Raw genomic sequence first — 21025 nt, forward strand, 5'->3', positions numbered from 1 at the left:
GAGTCATAATCAAAGAGCATAAAAACTTTACTAACCAAGCTCCAGATCCTCCTTGCTAATGTCAACAAATTTCTTTTCTTTGTATGTCTGTAAATTCTGGATGGCGACTTCATCAATGGGTTCAATTAGGTAAAGCACCTGCAAGTCAAGTAATTATTAAGATACCTAAAGATGCAAAGCCACAGAACTAGCTAAAACAGAAACATGAATCCTAATAAAAACAAGAAATGTAGACCCCACGTTCCTCATTGAGGCCACAATCTACAGATTCTCAACCGTGTGGAAAAAAATCATACTGGTGAAATCAAATGGATCAACCAATCATCAATATCAAAAACTCCTTCCCATTATCAAGAACTACACTGTTACAAGATAAGAGTTTCATTGGTCCTAGTTGAAATACATACCTCAATACCTTTCTGGACCAATTTTTCCAAGAAAGGAGCAGACTTGGCACTTTTTAAGCTGTCTGTTGCCAAGTAATAGATAGCTTTCTGGTTCTCACCCATGTTCTCAACATAATCATCTAAACTTATCGGCTCTTCCTCACTCTTGGAAGAGAAAAATCTCAACAAAGGTGTTATCCGCTTGTGATTTCCAGTGTCTTCAATGCATCCCAACTTCAAAAATTTGCCAAAATTCTCCCAGAACTTCTTGTAATCCTAAAATAACATAACCACATTAGGTAAATTTCTTTTCTACATGATGAGGACAAAGAAAACAGTGATTTATTCAGCCACCAACCTCTTTGTTCTCACTTTCAGAAAGATCTTGAATCATGTCAAATGTCTTCCTAACCAGTCTCTTCCTCATTATTCTTACCTGGATTAAGAAAATATAAAAAATATTAATGATGAGAGATAAGCAATTTGCAAAAATTATTAGGATTATTTGATAGAAGAAAGGATTCCCTTACAATTCGGCTCTCTTGAAGGATCTCTCTGGAAACATTAAGAGGAAGGTCATCTGAATCCACCACACCCTTCACAAAGCTCAAGTATCTCGGAAACTACAAGCCATCAAATTAGTTTCATGTTACAATGAACATATCTTATTTTGTTCACTAGAAGGAGAAATTTGGAGGTCGGGGAACATAAAATCAAATCATTAACTTGCTAATGGTTGGATAAAATACAGCAAGAGTTACTCTAAGCTTTAGAAATTATATCCAGGTCAAATAGTAGCCCAAACCAAGGACCAGTTTCATACCATCACTCCCTTAAATATAAACAGGTATGAATAACATAAGAAACCGAGGATCCAGAAGAATTTGATCAAGTATTAGATCAACTACTTACACCAACCATTCTTACAGTACGATATACCAGCACTGTCATGAAGGCAGTTGAAATGAGCCATACTGGCAATATACATTCACACAGGCCACTAATTCAAACCTTATGAAAACAGATGAGACATCCATCAGTATAGTAGCTACAACAAACCCAACTCCTATTGGCCATTTTATACACCAACTACAGTAATTCAAGCAGCTATAGCCAACAAATAACCAATATATCCTTTTACATAAATAACTGACTGGCTTGATTCATGAACATGGCAGTAGAGACTGGAGTACATAATATGCTGATAGCACAGTTAGAGGACAATATCATGTTATAAAGATGCTTCCAATCAGCTGGTTACAGGAATGCACATAATGAAAAAGCAGAAGGCATGAAACCATCTTCAGAAAATGAGAGAGGAAGCACCGGGTCGTCAAAAGGTAGCAAGAAGAACCCCAACAAGTTTCAAGGCCATGCAGAAAGTTCTTACCAGTTCACCATCAAAATCATCTGAAATGAATACACGTTTGACATATAAACGGATATTTTTTGTCTTGGGATTGATGACATCTTCATTGTTAAGTTAAGAGGATCCAGGAATATAGAGCACACTTCTAAACTCCACCTCACCCTGCAGAAGTTGTGAATCAACACTAAAGGAGAAAGTAGAAAAGCTAGCAGCCGATCTGATATAAACATAACTACCTCTGTAGTGAAATGGGTATAGGTGAGTGGATCCAAAAATTCATTGAAGGTCTTTTTGTAAAATTCCTGATATTGTTCCTTCTCAACTTCCTTTGGATTGCGCATCTGCAATGTTAAATGAAAAGAGAGGCATAAAGCACATATAGAGACAAAAAGTGTGAATCATAAAACCATCAGACAGAGTAGCTCAGACTCACCCATATGGGTTTTGTTTCATTTGCTAATTCCCAATCCCAATATTTTTCAGTTTTGGTCTTCTTGGTCTTCTTCCTCTCTCCCTGGAAGTAGGACATCAAATGAAGAATATATGACAAATCTTGGAAAAGCAAAGTATAAAAGGAAGTGTTTCTAAAAGGCCACTACCTCTGGTACTTCTTCTCCCTCTTTTGGTTCTTCCTCCTCTTCTACCTGCCAAAATTTGATATTAACGATTAATACGATAATGTAACTTTTAAAAATCCTCCGCATTAGTATAACGAAGAGAATAAAACTTGGCTGCAATCAGTTAGACAAGTCCACAACATGCAATCGTTAAAAAACACGAAACTATTTCAATATATATGTGTTGAAAATTTAAGAAAAAGCTGACAGTAAATTGTTTGTATTTATATCAACTTATAGTAGCATCCAAGGACCACTAACATACAAGGGCTGACCTAGGATTCCAAAATTATCAACGATATGCAATATGCATACTACTGGTATACAAATATTTTCTGATGGTCATATGCTCCACACAAATAATTATCTGAAGGTTTGTTTCTTCAAAGTTACCAGCAGACAAGCAATATATAAGACAGGTAGGAAGCATAGGTGACCATTCAACCTGCCACCATCAAGAAACAACCAAATGCCAGTACAGTAATCATGACAGAAAAGTCAAACCTCAATGGTCCTCGACTTCTCTTGCCATGTATAGATGGGGAATGAAACAAATTGTGAATAATTCTTCACCAAACTCTGGATCTTTGTAGGCTCTGAGTACTCATATTTATCATCTTCCTGCAACACAAACATTGCTACGTTAATTTTATTTCAAAAACAGCACAATTGACAAATTCAAAGGAAAAAATTGCAAAAGAAAAACTGAATTTGCACAAAAGAAGTCTGAATTTGAAGCTTCCCAGGGACTAATTCTATAGAGTTGGACAGGCTTTTCACCCACCTGAATAGGTTTTAAAATATCAAGAGAAAGGAAAAGTAACTTCAGTGTGCAAAATAATAAGAAAATACCCTGAGATAAAGAGTGATCTGTGTTCCTCGACCCAGGAACTTATTGGGGTCAGTTTCCTCCCGAATTACATAGGAGCTGCTATCAGCTGCAGCTTCCCAAACATACTGCTTATCAGACCTGGGGCTCTTTGTTGTCACAACCACCTAAAAATAATTGAAAGATAAGCCCAGACCAAATCAGCATTGACAGACACAGAAAAAGACCATCCAACAAATTATCAATAAAACATGCATTAGAGGAATGAGAACCCAAGAGTACCTTTTCAGCAACCAAAAAAGCAGAATAGAATCCAACACCAAATTGACCAATCAAGCTATTGTCAGCCCCAAGGTCCTTGTTGTCCTACAAGAGGTGAATCTCCAATTGTAAATTTCAAGTGAATATACAGCCATCTGGGCCTCAAACTATGAAGTTCCAGACCAGGCACACAACTAGAATATGACAAGATAACATTACCTTCAATGCCTTTAGGAATCTAGAAGTGCCACTCTGTGCAATAGTTCCAAGACAGTCTATAAGCTCCTCTTTTGTCATTCCAATACCAGTATCCCTGCACAGAGAAACCACATTAAGAAATCCCTCCAATTCCAACAACCATGTGGGCAACAATGTAAGAAACATACATTATAGTAATGGTTCCATTCTCTGGATCAGGTTTGATACGAATCTCTAGCTCACCAGCATCTCCAAGTAATGCAGGTTCAGTCACGCTTAAAAACCTCAACTTATCAAGAGCATCGCTTGCGTTACTGCAGAAAACAAAATTAATCAACACAGTAGTCCTACTACAAGAACTTAAACTGTCTAATAGACTAGGCTGTCAAATTATGTGAACCAAGAAAGATCAGTATCGGACTGCTGTGCCAAGATATGCCAGCCCATGCTTGTACAGCACACACACAGATACATTCAAGTATATGTATGGGAATCTGCAGACAATGGATTCAGCAAAAAATAAGAAACTAAAGCACAGTAAAGACATCCTAACCTCACAAGCTCTCGAAGAAACACTTCCTTGTGGCTGTACAAACTATGGACAATCAAGTCCATCAATCTGCTGACCTGAAAGCAATGATTTCAAAAGTAAGAGACAAAAATCTCGAACCTCATCAAATCAATGGACTCAAAATACATCTGTAAACCAATCCAAGTTGTTCAGTGACAGACTATTAAAAGTATTATCTAATCAAAAAATCAATGTTTTCAATATATATTAAGAGTAACAAAAACCCGTTCTCAACCATTAACAACTTCAATGTTTTCCAACCATCATTTTCTCAGTTCCTAAAGCAAAATATGTCAAATGAATCTCCAAATTAATTCTTCAAAAGCAAGAATGAAATACGCACCTCAGCCTGATATTCGTAAGTCTCCCCAGCACCCTCAGGAGCCTCCTTTTCAGCCACTGCAGCAGCCTCACATCTCACTACCACTCCGCTCTGCCTCCTCTCCAACTTCCACTCCAACCCACTTCTTTGAAAACTGCTCTTTAATCCATTTCTAGGTAAAAAAGCGCTTCTCAACAAACCCCTATTGCTCTTACCACTATTCCTCACACAAAAGGACCCCGTGTAAGGAACTGCAGCCACCGATGCAGAGGCCAGACTTCTGCTCAACACAGGCGCCATCTTTTCAATTTCTGAGAAAAACCCAGATCAGATTTCTTCCTCTTGTACCCGAATTTAGTCTGCTATCGACTCCAGCAGCAAAATGGGTTATCCTTATCGTAGTTAGGTAGGAGCTGAATTGGATAACTGGCGAGCGAGCTTCTATTTCTTTTCTATTAAAAAAACCTTGTGCTGAGGGGTTTAAGGAGTGAGATTGGAGGGTTCTAGAATTGAAATTTCCAAAGGGAAGATTAGGTCTTAGGGGGTTTAGTTTGGACATTTGTGGTGCAAGAATTGTAAGGCGTAGATGCTGCCATTTCAGCTATTACAATATCCTCAATTTTCTTTCTTTTTTGTATATATATGAAATATAAAAAAATTAGTATGAAATAATTAAAAAAATTATGAAATTAATAATTATAATTATAACTTATAATAAATATATAAAGGTACGTAGAAAAAAATATGGAGTAGTGAGTAGTTAATAAAAAAATATAATTATAAAATTATTAAAAATATTAAAATTACTAATTTGGTCAAATTTTTTTAACGGGAAGAAATGAAATAAAGGATAAATTTAAGTTTTAAAAAATTGGAAGGCTAAAAGATATTTTTTTTTTTAATAATAGTATAGGTATTACTTTTGAAATTTTTGTCAATTTTTATGTGTATTTATTTTTTAATTACTAGTGATCGTGGTGAACTGTTTGTATATATAATAAATAATATTTTATATTTTAATATATTATTCAAAAAAATTTATATAAATCAGTACATCATATTTTAAAAACAAGAAAACCAACTTAGATTCAACATAACAAAAAAATTAATATCATTATGTCATAAATTATTGTTTGTGGTGAGAAATAATTATTTAGTTAATAATAATTTTTCTTTTAACAAACAAATAATTAAATAATTTTATTTTCAAGATTTGAAACATTCAAATAAACTGGTTTGCATGATAGGCCAGGATTCATAACGGATCTAGCCCAATGAGATTGATTAACATTTCAGCCCAATAAAATGGACTGAACCCAATTGAGTTTGGAAAACATTCAGCCCAATTGGAAGCTTGCTGGGTAAGTATCTGAGGTAAAATGAAGAGCCCAGTAACAAAGACAAGCCCAAGTGTTTGTGGATTGGGCTTATTGAATGGGATTACTGGGCACTTTCTTGACTTGAGAAAATGTGGAAAGATCATTTTACCATGCAAAAACTTATTAAATTAATGTTTTGTATATTTGTACCTATAAGGCTTTATTTAGTTAGTGAAATTGAGTGTTTTGTGATCTATAGATTATGGATTCGAATCTGTCAATATATGGGTATTAATCTATTTTTAATAGTAATAATTACCAATCTGTTGTCATAATATGATTAGTTTTTCATATCTGATATAGGTAATTATCATATATAAATTATTGATAATTAAAATCTATATTTAATTACATTAGTTACTGATTAATGATTTACAACTTATATAGATAATTTATCATATATATATATGAATTGTTGATAATTGAAATTTATAATATAATTTCAGTCTCTCAAAAACAAAATATTGGTTTAATGTCGATGGTTAATTTGTGAGTGATTGAATGCAGTAGTGAGTTGGCCATGTTACGTGAATCACTTGCTTCAATGCTAATGTCGGTCTTTATTTGCTACAATTCTTTTAACTCATTACAATTATAAAATAATCACCACACATTTGTTTTTTGTAATTAAGGAAGCTATATAATAGTCTAATTATATTTCTTAATTTCACTAATATTTTAAACATCCCCAAATTAATTAATTTCAGATGTTCGACGGCGTTTCAATTGGTTGACAATTAGTGGGTGTGATTTTCTTTCTTTTTTTTAAAAAAAAAAGTAATAAATCCTTTGTTTATTTTATTTTTTAAACACATATACACACTCTCTCTCTCTCTATATATATATATATATGCATGGGGGTAGAGGGAACATGTAGTAGGTTTGTAGGCAGCCCTAAGGCATATATAGTACGGATCCAAATTCTGTACATGAATTAATCTGAGTATTCAATATCCATCTCATCATGATGATCATGTATATTGATGAGGTTTCTTGGTATGAATGAGGAAACCCTAGCTAGAAAACCCCAACATTCACTTTCAATGCAGACAAACAACAATTACACGCACAGAGACAGAAGTTGTGCAATAAAAAATTAGAGATAGAAAGCGAGAAAATTAAGGTTAGTTGAGGAAACAATGTAGAATGCATGAGGACTACGGCAGACAGGCGCGAAACACTTCCCACATATCTTCAACCCCACGTTACTACTACACATTCCCATCATTCTTCTACTTCATTGTTTAGTTATAAATACATCACTTCAATCAACTCACTCTTCACTTTTTCCCCAATTATTACATTTTTGTTGTAAAATTTGTATAATATTGCAATATTATAACAATTTTCAATAATTAATTACATTTTCCAAATCCAAACTATAACTCCACTTTATAATCTTATTTCACAAAATCGGAATATTTCATCTATCTATACTAATATAAAAAGAAAAGTCCCTCCATACTTATAAACGGTGGTTAATGATACCGCCGTATTAATTTTTTGTGAAGTAAAAAATGTCTTTCATGATAAAATTACTAACTTATTCAAATTTTCAAAATTTACACTAATTGATAAATTATTATTTTTTTTATTTTTTTATTTATGTAATGTACTGATTTATTTATTTTACTTTTAATATAATATATTTAATGCGTGAAAAATTATTTATTATATGCACGTATATAAATGACGTACCACAATGACTAGTATCTATAATATGGATTAAAATAGAGTTTTCACTCTTATTATCTTATGGATAACCAAGTAAAAATCAAAGAAATAAAATATATAATTTTAGTCCTATGTACAGCGTGGTAGCACTTTTGGTCTTCTCTGACTTTAAATGCAAATTTCATAATTACAAATTTTAAAAAAATGAACACACTAAGTTCAAATGTTGCGAGAAATTAGCACATGTTTGGCACATAACCCCTTTTATAAATTTGGTACATTAGTTTCTCGGCCAGGTAAGTGATGTAGCATGTTTCCTAACAACATTTGGACTGACAAAATATCGCCCTTTATAGGTACAGGACCATAATTGTATTTTTTTTGCTTTACGTTTCTCATGCCTCATCAGCAAAAATAGCTAAAGAAAATTTAAAATTTTTTGAGTTAACTAGGTCACGTGCAAGACATGTGATAATTTTTAATTAATTTAAGTTTTTTCAATGAGATTTAGAATAAATAAGCCTTTTTTTCAAATAAAGTAATTACTGTTATTCTTAACTGCAATTTCTAAATTTAAGAAGTTGCTGTTATAATATATAACTCGTTGTGTGCAATATATAAAAGTAAAATCAATCATATTTATGTAACTTTCAAGAACTTAGAGCAACAACTTTCATGAATCGCTATTCGATGTAAGAATTACAAGAAGGGTTTTCCAAATTCCGCTGCAATTGCAACAATCTCGAGGTCCTAGTACGTACCACTACCCTTGACTGACACATGGATTCACACAAATGTTAATGAAAATCAACCTATCATAGAACTGGATGCCACTGAAATTTGGTCCCCTTTATTTTAGTGAAACGTGAAATTGAAGGTACGTCTATATAAATTTTAATAATTAATAATATTTATAGTGTATTGGGACCCTAGTCTTGAGTTTTGACTTGGGAACGTACAAAAATCTTGTATGTATGTATTTGGACCATAATGTCTTCGACTTGTGTGCTCTAAATTCTCTCTTTCTATAAATCCCACATTTGTTTGGATGAACATTTCTCTTTCGGTAATGCTTCAGAAACAGACATATATACTGTAAGAAAAAATGGTGACCATGAGTGCAAGAATTGCAGGGTTAATTCTGTTGCTCTGTGTTTTGGTTGCTGGAAAGCTCTCTACTGCATTCTTAGTTACTCAGCAAGGTATTCTCATTTTTCTTTTCTTTTCTTTTTTAATTTTTAATCTTTATTTATTATTGAATGTGTAGCTAGTAGTAATTAGGGTTTAACTTTACTTAGTGCATGCCTGTTTATGTTTCGGACATTTGTAGGTGGAGGTGATTATTATCCAGCTCGAAAATTCAGCATTAATGTTGCTTCAAGAAAAGAGGTATATATGCTTGCTTATTAATTAATCTAGTACTTGTGTAATATTATTTGCTTGTATCCCACAAGAAAACTGTCATATTTCTTCTAGTAAGGCATTAATCATGCCATGACTGCGTCCATGAAGGACTAGGGATTCTAGGCCCTCGGTGTCACGGCCTGGGCTCGCAACTCTATTGGACACGAGAATTGTCTCCAAACACACCGAGTACATCTTGAAAAGTTTTGTTCCTTACAAGTCATGTTATAGCAAGCTAGGGTTTACTTTTACAATTTGCGAATGTTTTGGTGTTTTATATATTGTTGTAATAAAGTTGCATATATATGTTTTTCGATTTGTAATAATATATATGTTTTCATTTATAGGTTGCTCCTGAGGGTACACCGGGTACGAGCAAAAATAGTATCAGAGGGCGAACGATGGCATTTGATAGTCACCAATCTACGAAGGCGGAGACAAGAAAAGAAATTGGCATGGAATCAAAAATGCAAAAAACATACAGAATTCTGGTGTCTAGAGAAGATTATCGTGCTAGATTTGTTGCCTTCAATGCAGATTACAAGGGTCCTAGGCATCACCCACCTAAGAACAATTGAGCATTATATAATTATCATATATATATATATATATATGTTTTGCTTATATATCTATCTGTGTTTTGAGAAATATCTGTTACTACATATGTTTTGCTAGTTCAGAAAACTCCGAATGTTGTCAGTGTCTCCTTTGTATAAGTATAGAATACTGATATAATTAGTTATATATATATATATATATATATATATCACGCAAGAAATTTTGGACATGGGCTTATTATATAGACTGTAAATTACATTGATGGCGAACGTGCTCGCATTTCTCTTGTCGATTTACCAAATTCTCCAGTACCTTAAAATCCATCATGAATTATAATTTATAATTTGTCGAATATATGCTCTTGATTGGGGGATACAAGGAAACTACAGTTTTTGTGTCACAGAGTTAGTATATTTTTAATCTCATTAATTACAGAATTTTTATAACTAATATTTTTGGTCCCATAAGTTAGGCCCATTTCATTTTTTATCATATTCATTATGATATTAGTATTTTTAGTCCCGTAACTTATAAAAATTTAATATTTTTTGTCCTTATCCACTTTTTTGTCTATAATTTAACGGTGTAGCGCACATGGCTAGTATGTGATCGTTAGTATTTTTTGTTGGAGAGAAAATTGGTTTGTTTTCTAGCTTGGGACCCATTTTGGGAAAAAAATATAACTAACTTTGGGGGGTGGGGGGGAATAAATGTTGAAGGAAATTAGAGCAAAAAACATAGTGTATCTCTTTTGCATAAGAATTAAATTTTATCATTCCCATATTTCTATAAATTGAAGCCAAATATAAGCAACCCAAAGAATTCATGTCTTCCACGCGTAAATCAAATATGCCAAATAAAGCACTCATATGCTACTATTGGAAAAAATAGTCAATTTATCCTCCGACTAAAAATATTTAATGACAACGTGCTAGGCATGTGACCTACATCGTTAAATTGTAGATGGAAAAGTGCATAAGGACCAAATATGTTATGAGACTAAAAGTGCTAATCTCATAACGAATAGGACCAAAAGTGGCATGATCGTAACTTATGAGACTGAAAATACTATTTCCTAAAACAATCTCATAAGTTACCAAAAGTTCTTACTTTTCGTTGTTTCATAGTATCTTGAGAAAATGACATAATGATCACTAGCTCCTCAACCTTGCTTTTTTGTTAAAATACTAATAAAATTTAATTTATTTTTTATTAACTTATAAGATCATTAATAAAAAATTTTGTAATTATAGGACTAAAAGTATACTCATACTAAGAGTTGGGACGAAAAATGGTATTGGCTAGCTTACTAGTTGTTCAGTATAGATTTGGGGTAAGGAAACTTAAATGGAAGTTGTTGTAGGCAGGCACGTAAGTACGATGAATCCTGATCTAAATTTGAACACACAACTTTGAATCAATTATATAATACCTGAGAATTTTGGTATAATACATGTGGATGCAACATCATCAAATTAATCTTACTTTGGCAGAGAAATGCTTTGCTGCATCTATCATTGCTGGCGGATAATTAGTATCCTCAGTTTTAGCAGCCTTCTTCACACCATAATAATCTTCTTCACCTTTACCTCCAGAAGCATAAAAGCAAGATCCCATTGATTTCAAAACCCAAAAGTACCGACGCGTCTTCTTCACTTCCTTACGCTTCTCCTCCATCTCTATATATATACAATTCTTGGAAATCTGAACTGGGACTGGTCAAGTTCTTGATGGGCTTTGCTATTTATAAGGATAGATTTCTTGGTGAATAAGCACGGGATTGTCCTAATGAAGTTGCCCAGAAACTTGATGAGTCTTTTTTTACTGATGAAACTTGACATTAATTTATGGTTCGAAGAGCACGAACCTTGACTTTTTGTTCCATGTATGACCCATTTTTGTCTTGCTCTTGACAATAAAATTTCCTGGAAAATGGTTGTTGATGTAACAAGTGCCACCTTGCGCTTGTTTCATGCTTTTTTTACAGACTCTTGACAATTTTCTTGTATTGATACAGAAATTTTAGTCTGCAGCTCTTGGGTCTAGGCTGGGTTTCTACAAATCAAATCCAGATTGATAAAATGAATGGCCCATGATCCTAAATAATTCTGGCCAAGCCCATTCCTCTTGACCACTCTCCTGGACGGCTGTAGGCAGATTCTAAGTCCTGGCCCACTTTCTCTACCCGGAAAACCCATTTGCCCGTGACCCGATTGCTTTATATATGCATGTGTTTCTTTCTATTGTAACCTTAACCCTAATCTTTCCCGACTCCTCGCCTCTTCAACTCTTCTATGATTCACTCTTAGTTTCTTCCTCCGCCTTTCTCTTTTCTCTTTGAAATTAATGTTTATATATATATATATATCTCCAGTGATTTTTCATAAAATCAAAATAATAGAAGTCTCCTTTCCGCTCTTCTCTCTTGCTCCCGGTTAAAAGTTCTTTGTAAACTAATTTTTTTTAGTGAAAAACTTATGAGTGGTTCTTGAGGAGTCATTTGTGGACGAGGCCTTTTGTGGCATGGGCCAAGCAACCGTGAGTAGTTGCCGGTGTTTGAGATGGATGAACTCCATTGGAATGGAATGAGTTTATTTTATTATTAAATATTTTTTAAAAAATAAATAAAAATCGAGTTGAATTCGGACCTAACATGAAAAATTGGATCTGGCAGAAGTTGCTTGGGTCTAAGACTTATCGGGTTGGGTTGGGTCGGGTCAGATTCGGGCCTACACATTCATTATTTTATTTTTAGGATTTGAATCTGGATAGGATAAAACTATACTGGTGGATTCGTCCAACATAGATAAACTCCAAGCCTTGATGGTCCTAATTCAACGAAAACAGTAGCAAAGCCAAAACTTCGAATCGCGGCATAGATAAGATTATTATGTTCGAGTCTCCAATAAACTTATTGATTTCTTGAAATTTGACGTTTCTTGAAATTTGACGTCCATGTCGAGCTGCAAACACCAACTCCATGTCTTGATCTTTCTTTATCCAGCTTAAGGTCATATGCTACCCCTTCTTCATTTAACTTACCAATTTTCAATCCGCTGATTACCCATAACCATTTTAGTCACTCCCAGAAACTTTTGCACTATTTTTGTTTTCATTTTCAATTTATTTTTAAGATAAGTCAAAACATACCCAATGTTTGCAATCATTCAAAAACACCTTATCTTTTCTTTATATTTGTTTTCATTTTCAACTTATTTTCGAGATAAGTTAAAACATACTCAATATTTTTCATCATTAAAAAATACCTTATTTAGGTGTTTTTAACTATTTTAGCATAAAAACATACATATATATATTTATACACACATATATTCATAAATATATATAAAAAAATACATGATTTGATAATGAATAGTAATTTTTGTCTCCCAAAACACAACATTAAACATATAATACTTATTTTAAATTATTTCCAAAAACAAATCCAAACATACATAATATCTCTAACACAATTATTTATGTTTGTTTTTATTTCTCTATCTCCACAAAACACTATGAATCCAAACATTATGTTTGATTTGAACCCGATTCTTGCAGCCAATCCCTCTATCCAAACACTGGTTTTCCCGTTTCCATCCCACCATTCAATCCCTCCTGGAGTGGAGAAGCTGAAGGATCTTGGCAACCATGGCAACATACCTATGATAAATGCTCTGAGCAAGCTCCAAGGAGAGATAATCCATTAGTTTAAGTCTCACAGCAACCCTCCTGCCGCAATCCTGTCTGATTTCTTTCTTAGGTGGACTTATCACTTGGCTGATCAGCTTGGGATTCCCTGGATTGCTTTTTACTGTTCTGGGCCTTTTTATACTGCTATTTCTAACAGTCTATGCGGTGGTGATGCTGAGAGCGTAAAACCCGAGAGTGAAATGGAGTTTCAAGATTTACTTGGGGCTTCGAGTTCAACTTGGGAGCAGGCTCCTTCCCTTTTTTGCCTCTACAGGGAGGTAGGAGGAGGGGATCCAAGTTTTGAGGTGGTGAAAGCTGGCATGGCTGCAAATAGGTTGAGTTGGGCGTCCTGTTTCAACACTTTTGAGGCTTTAGAGGGTCAGTTCTTGGAGCATTTGAGTAAGAAAATGGGCCATCCACATGTGTTCAGCGTTGGGCCGCTCCATTTGTTTAGGGAGCCTAATGAATCAGGTTGTGGTGAGGAGAGGTTTCGTGTAAGTAGTGAGGTCTTTTCATGGCTTGATTGGTTCGATGATGACTATGTTTTGCACGTTTGTTTTGGGAATCAAAAGCTGCTCAAGAAGGCCAAGGCAGAGGCACTGACTCTTAGACTTGAAGAGAGTGGAGTTCGGTTCATTTGGGCCGCAAGATCTTTCATGATCCAACAAGTGGCTCACGGGTATGGGTTAGCCCCTGGTGGCTTTGAGGACCGGGTTGTGGGTCAAGGCCTCCTTATTAAGGGATGGGCCCCACAAATGTCAATACTGAGTCATCGAGTTGTGGGTGGGTTCTTGAGTCATTGTGGATGGAACTCGGTATAGGAAGCTATCGCAACAGGAGTGATGATATTGGGGTGGACCAATATGTTGACGCAAAGCTATTGGTGTACTACAAAGGCACTGCGGCTCAAGTGTGTGACGGTGGAGAAACCGTGCCCTATGTCGAATGAGTTGGCTCAGTAGATCAGTGAGTCAATGCGCGTGCGGGGACATGGTTAAGAGGATTAGAGCAAAGGAATTGAGAAACAAGGCTTTGGAGGCAGTTAGGATTGGTGGGAGTTCCAGCAATGATTTAGATAATCTTGTCCAAGAACTAACCCAACTTAATACATTGAAAAGCTTTTGTTGACCATAGTTTAGTTCAACAAACGGCTTCATACAATAATTGTGCTTTGCTTTACAATAATTTTCATTGGCATTCAGTTCTCCTCAAACAATATTTGATTCTGCCTTGTTTATTGCTAGAACTATTTTGTCCTAAGAAAATTAGTTAGTATAATACTATTTTGATCCATAATTTAAGAACAAAAGTCTCTAGTCAAAGAAAGATATATAGATGATGCATCTTTGTCTTTGCAAGCAAAGGGTTTGCCTCATTGATCTTCATCCCATATGAGTGGGACTTAAGTTTAAGATATATCAGATAGGATCCGGTTGCAATTCACTGAGACAAAACACTTCAACTAATTAAAGTGCTGATTGTAAAAATATATGTTCTTGTAATACTTTCATTATTTATATATATTCTTGGATAAGGATACTTCACTATTAATCTTTAATGTTGTTAACCAATGCCGTGTAGTAGGTGTTCAAACTAGATTTAAATCAATTTATTGCTTTTCAGACAACCTACTGCTTGTGTCACATAGGTTAAATATTTCCAGAACAAGAATCTTCCTGCTGTCTGAGGAATAGATAATTCTTGAAATTCAAGTGTCATTATCCACAACTATTTTACAAGTCCAACATGCTTATTACACTCTTGCTTAAAAACTAAGTACAGACAAAGGAATATGAGTTATGAAATCCACATTACTCCCACCAAACCATTTGACAGATTCTCTTTTTAGAAACCCCATGTTATAAAATCTCTTGACTTCTTCACTTATGTCCTAAATTCCTAATTAAGGTAGCTAACATTTTCCAACTTCTCCAGCATGTCCAAACAGTACACCAAGAAACAGGCCCTGGACAAGAGCAAAAACATTTCCAGCGAAAATGAGAAGCAACATACTTATAACTTCTTCTCCAAAAACCGCAAGAAAATTTACCCTATTGGCCTGCAGAGAACTTGCTCGCCTCTTTCGCTGTCTTCATTATCGTTATCTTTGTCTCAGAACTCGACTGATTCTTCGTTAACTGATCCTTCCACCCCGCTCGATCAGAAAATATCGTTCACCGTACAGTTGATAGCACCGATGCAGAGAAGAGACCCCAAAGCTGTTGAGCACAGTAGTTCAAATGATTCTTGTCAGGAGGGTACGAGGAGATGCAACTGGATTACGAAAAACAGTGGTAAGTTAGCTATAGTCCGAGTCGAAAATCATGGGATTAATTCTTGATTCATGTTCTTATCAATCAAAATATCAAAGAATAGTATCAGAAATGGAATCCAGAATTGTTGTATTATGATACTTAAAAATGTTATTTTCGCGAACATTTGTTGCTCCATGATCATCAATTTATAGAATGCTTTATGCTAACTACTTCCTGTCAAGATTAGTATTCTTGTCTGTCAATGTCACAGGGTAGGACTTATTTTTGGCCTTGATAAAATTTAATTTTGCACGAATATATAATGATGTTTTGGAGTTTGAATGATCAATATATAATATACATTAGTTCCAGTAGGTTATAAAATCTATTCCATGCATGCTCCAACAGAAATATGTAATAAGGGTGTATGACATAGTTTACACTGTAGTATTTGATACATTCAGGCATTATATTTGCGGAATTAAATACTTTTATTGAATCATAATCCAAAAATCAATTCATAAATGTTCTCATCCATTTAAATTAGTTTTGAAGAAACTAATTGGGACGGGTTAACAGATAAAGTATACGTACAATTCCATGATGAATGCTGGGGAGCACCAGTTTACGATGACAAGTAAGTTACCGTATCCATAAGAACTGAATACAAATACATCTCCTCATTGATCCCAAAAGTGTGAAAATGTTTCTGCAAATGTATACTGTGCATTAACAGTCAGTTGTTTGAGCTGCTTGCAATGTGTGGACTGCTTATGGATTTCAACTGGACTGAAATCCTGAAAAGAAGACAACTTCTCAGGTTAGATTTCATGCACATACTTCAAGAAATGAAAATGATCGATTTTACTCTAATTTTACACATAAATTTTTAAACTACGTACGATATTACATACAGACAAGCTTTTGCTGGTTTTGATCCCAAGAATGTGGCCAAAATGGGCGAAAAAGAGATCTCTGAGATAGCCTCGAACAAAGAACTAACATTGGCGGAAACCAGAGCTAGGTGCATCGTTGACAATGCAAAATGCATAACAAAGGCAAGTGGATGTATTTCTGTTGTAATTTTATGTTCTATATATTGATGAAGTTTGCTTTAGCATGGCAGGTTGCAAGAGAATATGGATCATTCGGTAGCTATATGTGGGAATATGTGAGTTTCAAGCCGATGATCAACAAGTTTAGGCATCCAAGAAATGTCCCACTGAGGAGTCCAAAGGCGGAGGTGATCAGCAAGGATCTGGTGAGGCGAGGGTTCCGGTTCGTGGGGCCTGTTATCGTGTATTCATTCATGCAAGCAGCAGGGATGACCATAGATCATCTTGTTGGTTGTTTTAGGTATGAGGAGTGTGTGAATCTAGCAGAAAGGCCATGGAGACATGTTTGATATAAGCTGCATCAACCTAGCTAGCAAAAATTACTTATATTATGTTAAACAGGTATTCTTAATTTACATGGGATAGATCCTTTAAATTGAAAGGATTGTCATTTTCTTGATGATGGTTTTATTTATAATATCAAAGTATTGATGGAATTGATATTGTGATGTGATTAAGATGATGAAAAGGCGAGATCTTGTCCACAACATGGAATTCGTACCAATAGGAACACAAGCTCCAAACCAAAAAGAAAAAAGAAAAAACACCTGCGAGGCATATTAAGTTTTTAACTGTATGCTTTTGCTTCATAAAAAATAATATCATTTATTTATAAGTACATATTAAGTTTTAGTTAATTCATTTCATATATAAATTTATTTTATTATTGTAGTATAACAATTTTATTGAAATAATACAGAATCACATGCTAGTTCTCTGAAAAGTTCCACCAGATGAAAACTGTAGTTAGTGCAATCAACTACAAGGAAGAGAAAATGAGCACTGACCATATATATTCATGGAGAAGCAGATTGTGAAGAAAAAAACACACAACTGCGTGCAGCTCACGGTGGAATGCAAAGACAGAAAAACAGAAACCAGAGAGCCAATGACTTGCCACGGATAATACACTTCATCCAGCAACGTCCATCAAACAGAGAACAAACATTTTTAACATCTCAAACAAGAAAATACAACCAATTCTACTCAGCCTTTTCATTCAGCTGCATCCAAAGAATATGTACAAATCGCAGCCTCTTACTCCTAGTATGACTTCAGGGAGCACTCACAAACCAAATCTACCCTATGTCCCTCAGCTCAACGAGCTCAGTCTTATTCTTTTCATCTATCACAGCAACATATGGTAGTCATACCTCAACTCTCAAAACTGGCAAGAAGTCCCAAGCCTCTGTCTCTGCCTCTGGCCGAGTGTGATACACTTTCGCTCGGCAAAGGCCGGATGAAGAAGCTCTTGGAATTTCTCCAAAAACAGTCCCCATTCTTCCTCGTTCATGTCTGCTAGCTTCACAAAGCTGACACTTGCCGGGAGCTGCTCGTTTGCACTGATGTGGCCAGATGATGAACTAGCAAGATAGCCATTGTCTGGTTTGGCTCCTGCAAACTTTGGGAACTTCTGGTTCTTCCCACCTAGACTCGTATTTTTCAGTGACATAGAAAGCTTAGAAATACTTGGACCCTTAGCTAGAGTTGGAAGACTAACTAAACCCTTCTCTTCTCCTTCACCTTCCTCTTCTTCCTCCTCAATGCATTCTTCTAGTTTAGAAAGTGGATTACGGCCATTAACACTTCCAAATCCAAAATGGAACGGTGTTGCCACCAAGCCTTCAGATGGGTTAGGCTCACGCCCACCATCTTCACAATCAATGTCGAATTGAAACTCATCAAAGTCTGCTTCACCCTTGGGAGAGAACATTTCCTCAGCTACAAGTCTTCTTGCCTCGATGCATATAAGCTCAAGCTCACTGGGCTCCTCGTCACCACTGCGAAACTCCCTACTCATCATCTGTCCAATCTCAGCAAGACACAGCCCATATGCAGCAGCTTCCTTAAGGAAAATTGTGCAGACGAACAAGACGCGCAAGCAAGCTTCTCGAATCATTGGGAGCTCACTTCGAAGCATCTCTGAATCACGAGTCGGGTCAAGATTTGCTATGTATGCAAGTTCGTCGTCCGAGAAAGGGATGGAAGCCTGAGGCCAATGAATCCACTCAAAATACGGATCTTCCAGACTCTCAGGCAAGCAAAGGCCATGATCAATGGGGATCAGTTCCACTTGATCAAATCTCCCTGCATCATCAAGTTTCCTAACTAAAAGATTACCCGCATGCCTATCTGTGTTAAGAATCCTAATATCTAAAATCCCAATGCGATGCACAGCAGATACAGGGAAACTTGAGGTTCCATGGTCACTTGCATCAAAATCGTGTGGAATATACTGTTGGAAGGATGCAATCTTGCTGACAAGTTTCTTCTTCTGAGGCTTGTTTCCATTCACGCCATCATTAATATTGAAGACCGAGTGAGTGATCTTGACCAGTGCAGTAGGTGGCACATTTGCAAAATGGTCATAGTCGAGAAGGTAAGCAGCTACTTCTCTGAACCCTGTTTCGCCCACCCTCACAGAACGTTTTAAACCTGGTTGCCCAAGAGCTTTACCAATAAAGCCCTTTGGGTTGTTTGGTGCAAACGGTTCTTCATCGGTGGGCTTCACAATGGCAACACTCTCACCTCGGACATTTCTGAAATAATATGCTCCTCCAAGCCCACTATGAACAGGGAGCGGATCGACCCCGTTCTTCATTGCCTTGACAATTTCCTTTACAAGTTGTTTGGTCTTGGCAAAGCGATTTGAGTGGCCCAAAATTTCAATGGGCCCACTCTGATCATTCTGTTGTATGTCTCTACCAGTGGGAGACAAACACGGAGTTGAGGAACTTCTGTGCATCAAATTCCTTGTCAGCAGGAGAGGGGAATGATTTCGAACGGCACTGAGATCATTCTTAAGAATCATATCCCCAAATGTCAAAGAACTCTCCTCAACGGGGAAATTTAGGGCAAGCTGCAGTCTCCTCTTCACAGTGTGTGCATTGTCGCTCCTATCCAACTCCATCCCCAACACACATCCTGTTTCAGTCTGTACAAAAACGCGTCTCCTGCAGGTTGGTTTCCCTTCCATTCTATTAGTTCCGTGATACTCCCCACTTCCAAGTGGATTCTTGAAAGCTGCCACAGCCATCTGGGTCTGAACAGGGCTATCCAAGTTATGAGACATGAAAGGTAGAAAATGACCACCGATGGTTCTTCTCACAGCCGGCAACCAAGATGGCGACAGGAGAGAGCTTTCCCCGCACTCTCAATTGAACGCCAAACTTTGAAGCCGAATGCAACAGAACCAGAAATATGTCTGTACCAATAATAATCATCAATCGGCAAATCAAGATCTAAATCAGTCCAAGACTATTGGAACCCAGATGAATTATAGCAAGGATGTACTAGAAGACCAAAGCAGAGGGAGAGAGAGATTCGGCGATCAGTCCTTTGAGAGAGCCATGGGATGATTACAATTAAGCCTCACGCCACATCTGAAAGTAAAACAAGGTCCAAGTCAAATAAGAGAAGTTACAGTATAACAATTCTATCAACTTGAAAATTAAAAAATATCACCACGCCCTGAAACAACACCATCATTTATTCCAGATTTCTCTCCCCGATCTCAAAACATGAAAAATAACTAAATGCTAGTAATGATGCAAGCTAACTAGAACTTCCACAAAACACACTCTCTCACAACCAAGAACTGCGTAAACAAGAACAGATTTCTTCGACTTCTTCAATTCCTTCTCCAAAGCAAAAGAAGTTTCTTTTCTATAATAGATTAAACCCATTTACACCAGATGAAGCCCCGGCCAAGCAGCAAGCAAGCACTACTTATCTACGCAACATTATTCACAACAAACCTCAGGCGAGCGCAAACTCTTGACGAAGAAAAACGGTAATCCACTAAATCTTGATTCGGTAATTAATGGATTCCACAATCTAATCCCCAATTACCTTTAACACAACACATTTCCACATATCAATAACGCTAAACTTAATCCTATCAACATAAAGTAAGAATTTCGCTCAAGCAAAACAAAAAATCCGTCCATTACGGTTAAAGAAATTACACATGCAACCACATTAGCCAGAAAGCTAATCCGCAAAAACACCAACAAAATGAAACCTAAACTGCGCAAATCAACTCACCAGAAAGCCGGATCTGAAGACACTCCTCCTTTTCTTTCGCCGGTTCCGGTAAACTACTGCAAGATCGTCGGTACAACCATTGGAAAGAATCCGAACAGTCCAACGGCCGGAACAACAGACAACCAAAAGGTTTACGACGAGGACTTGATCACAGTATTGCCGTCTTCTTTTCTTGCTGTGCGCTTCCCTTCTCCTTCTCTCTCTAGTTCTTATTTCCTCACTCTATATCCGTATATGGATATATGACTATATATAACGATTTTTGTCTTCCTTTTTCATTTTTTTTTCCCTTGCCTGCCTCTACTGTTTTTAACTCTACAGTAACTAAAGTTACGAGTTAACTGGGGTTA

General features: G+C 36.0%; 5 protein-coding genes across 5 annotated transcripts in view; 3 read left to right on the plus strand and 2 right to left on the minus strand.

Annotated features, from left to right (window-relative positions):
• Nucleotides 1–5073, minus strand: part of LOC105180074 (heat shock protein 90-5, chloroplastic-like) — a 6521-nt gene extending 1448 nt beyond the window's left edge. Inside the window, 15 exon segments of the mRNA XM_020691537.1 lie at nucleotides 36–138; nucleotides 408–662; nucleotides 745–822; nucleotides 917–1009; nucleotides 1777–1917; nucleotides 1992–2096; nucleotides 2189–2269; nucleotides 2355–2399; nucleotides 2877–2993; nucleotides 3225–3368; nucleotides 3484–3567; nucleotides 3682–3775; nucleotides 3849–3974; nucleotides 4214–4287; nucleotides 4575–5073. Coding sequence (XP_020547196.1) covers nucleotides 36–138; nucleotides 408–662; nucleotides 745–822; nucleotides 917–1009; nucleotides 1777–1917; nucleotides 1992–2096; nucleotides 2189–2269; nucleotides 2355–2399; nucleotides 2877–2993; nucleotides 3225–3368; nucleotides 3484–3567; nucleotides 3682–3775; nucleotides 3849–3974; nucleotides 4214–4287; nucleotides 4575–4853 — 1819 coding nt within the window. The 5' untranslated portion in view covers nucleotides 4854–5073.
• A 3581-nt stretch (nucleotides 5074–8654) lies between these two features.
• LOC105180076 (root meristem growth factor 2-like) lies at nucleotides 8655–9714 on the plus strand. The gene is made up of 3 exons (XM_011103729.2): nucleotides 8655–8808; nucleotides 8937–8995; nucleotides 9358–9714. The coding sequence occupies exons 1-3, from the start codon at nucleotides 8712–8714 to the stop codon at nucleotides 9586–9588; spliced, it is 387 nt and encodes a 128-aa protein (XP_011102031.1). The 5' UTR covers nucleotides 8655–8711; the 3' UTR covers nucleotides 9589–9714.
• Nucleotides 9715–13083: 3369 nt separating this feature from the next.
• On the plus strand, nucleotides 13084–14079 carry LOC105180077 (UDP-glycosyltransferase 89B1-like). Its single transcript, XM_011103731.1, has 2 exons — nucleotides 13084–13274; nucleotides 13416–14079. The coding sequence occupies exons 1-2, from the start codon at nucleotides 13084–13086 to the stop codon at nucleotides 14077–14079; spliced, it is 855 nt and encodes a 284-aa protein (XP_011102033.1).
• An 866-nt stretch (nucleotides 14080–14945) lies between these two features.
• Nucleotides 14946–16933, plus strand: LOC105180078 (DNA-3-methyladenine glycosylase-like). The gene is made up of 5 exons (XM_011103732.2): nucleotides 14946–15552; nucleotides 16093–16150; nucleotides 16250–16333; nucleotides 16430–16571; nucleotides 16640–16933. Exons 1-5 carry the CDS (start codon nucleotides 15195–15197, stop codon nucleotides 16916–16918), a joined length of 921 nt encoding a protein of 306 aa, XP_011102034.1. The 5' UTR covers nucleotides 14946–15194; the 3' UTR covers nucleotides 16919–16933.
• Nucleotides 16934–17397: 464 nt separating this feature from the next.
• On the minus strand, nucleotides 17398–20912 carry LOC105180075 (phosphatidylinositol 4-kinase gamma 5-like). The gene is made up of 2 exons (XM_011103728.2): nucleotides 20676–20912; nucleotides 17398–20011 (listed from the first exon to the last, which is right to left on the minus strand). The coding sequence occupies exon 2, from the start codon at nucleotides 19699–19701 to the stop codon at nucleotides 17791–17793; it is 1911 nt and encodes a 636-aa protein (XP_011102030.1). The 5' UTR covers nucleotides 19702–20011; nucleotides 20676–20912; the 3' UTR covers nucleotides 17398–17790.
• Between the last annotated feature and the right edge of the window lie 113 nt (nucleotides 20913–21025).

This window comes from Sesamum indicum, unplaced genomic scaffold (genome assembly GCF_000512975.1).
Source record: "Sesamum indicum cultivar Zhongzhi No. 13 unplaced genomic scaffold, S_indicum_v1.0 scaffold00310, whole genome shotgun sequence".
Lineage (NCBI taxonomy): Eukaryota > Viridiplantae > Streptophyta > Magnoliopsida > Lamiales > Pedaliaceae > Sesamum > Sesamum indicum.

Coding starts and splice junctions, on each gene's coding strand:
- LOC105180075 (XM_011103728.2), bottom strand. CDS start 19,701: ATGTCTCATAACTTGGATAGCCCTGTTCAGACCCAGATGGCTGTGGCA.
- LOC105180076 (XM_011103729.2), top strand. CDS start 8,712: ATGGTGACCATGAGTGCAAGAATTGCAGGGTTAATTCTGTTGCTCTGT. Junction 8,809..8,936: donor ATTCTTAGTTACTCAGCAAG/GTATTCTCATTT, acceptor GGACATTTGTAG/GTGGAGGTGATTATTATCCA. Junction 8,996..9,357: donor ATGTTGCTTCAAGAAAAGAG/GTATATATGCTT, acceptor TTTCATTTATAG/GTTGCTCCTGAGGGTACACC.
- LOC105180078 (XM_011103732.2), top strand. CDS start 15,195: ATGTCCAAACAGTACACCAAGAAACAGGCCCTGGACAAGAGCAAAAAC. Junction 16,334..16,429: donor AAAAGAAGACAACTTCTCAG/GTTAGATTTCAT, acceptor TATTACATACAG/ACAAGCTTTTGCTGGTTTTG. Junction 16,572..16,639: donor ATGCAAAATGCATAACAAAG/GCAAGTGGATGT, acceptor TTAGCATGGCAG/GTTGCAAGAGAATATGGATC.
- LOC105180077 (XM_011103731.1), top strand. CDS start 13,084: ATGAATCCAAACATTATGTTTGATTTGAACCCGATTCTTGCAGCCAAT. Junction 13,275..13,415: donor CAAGGAGAGATAATCCATTA/GTTTAAGTCTCA, acceptor TATTTCTAACAG/TCTATGCGGTGGTGATGCTG.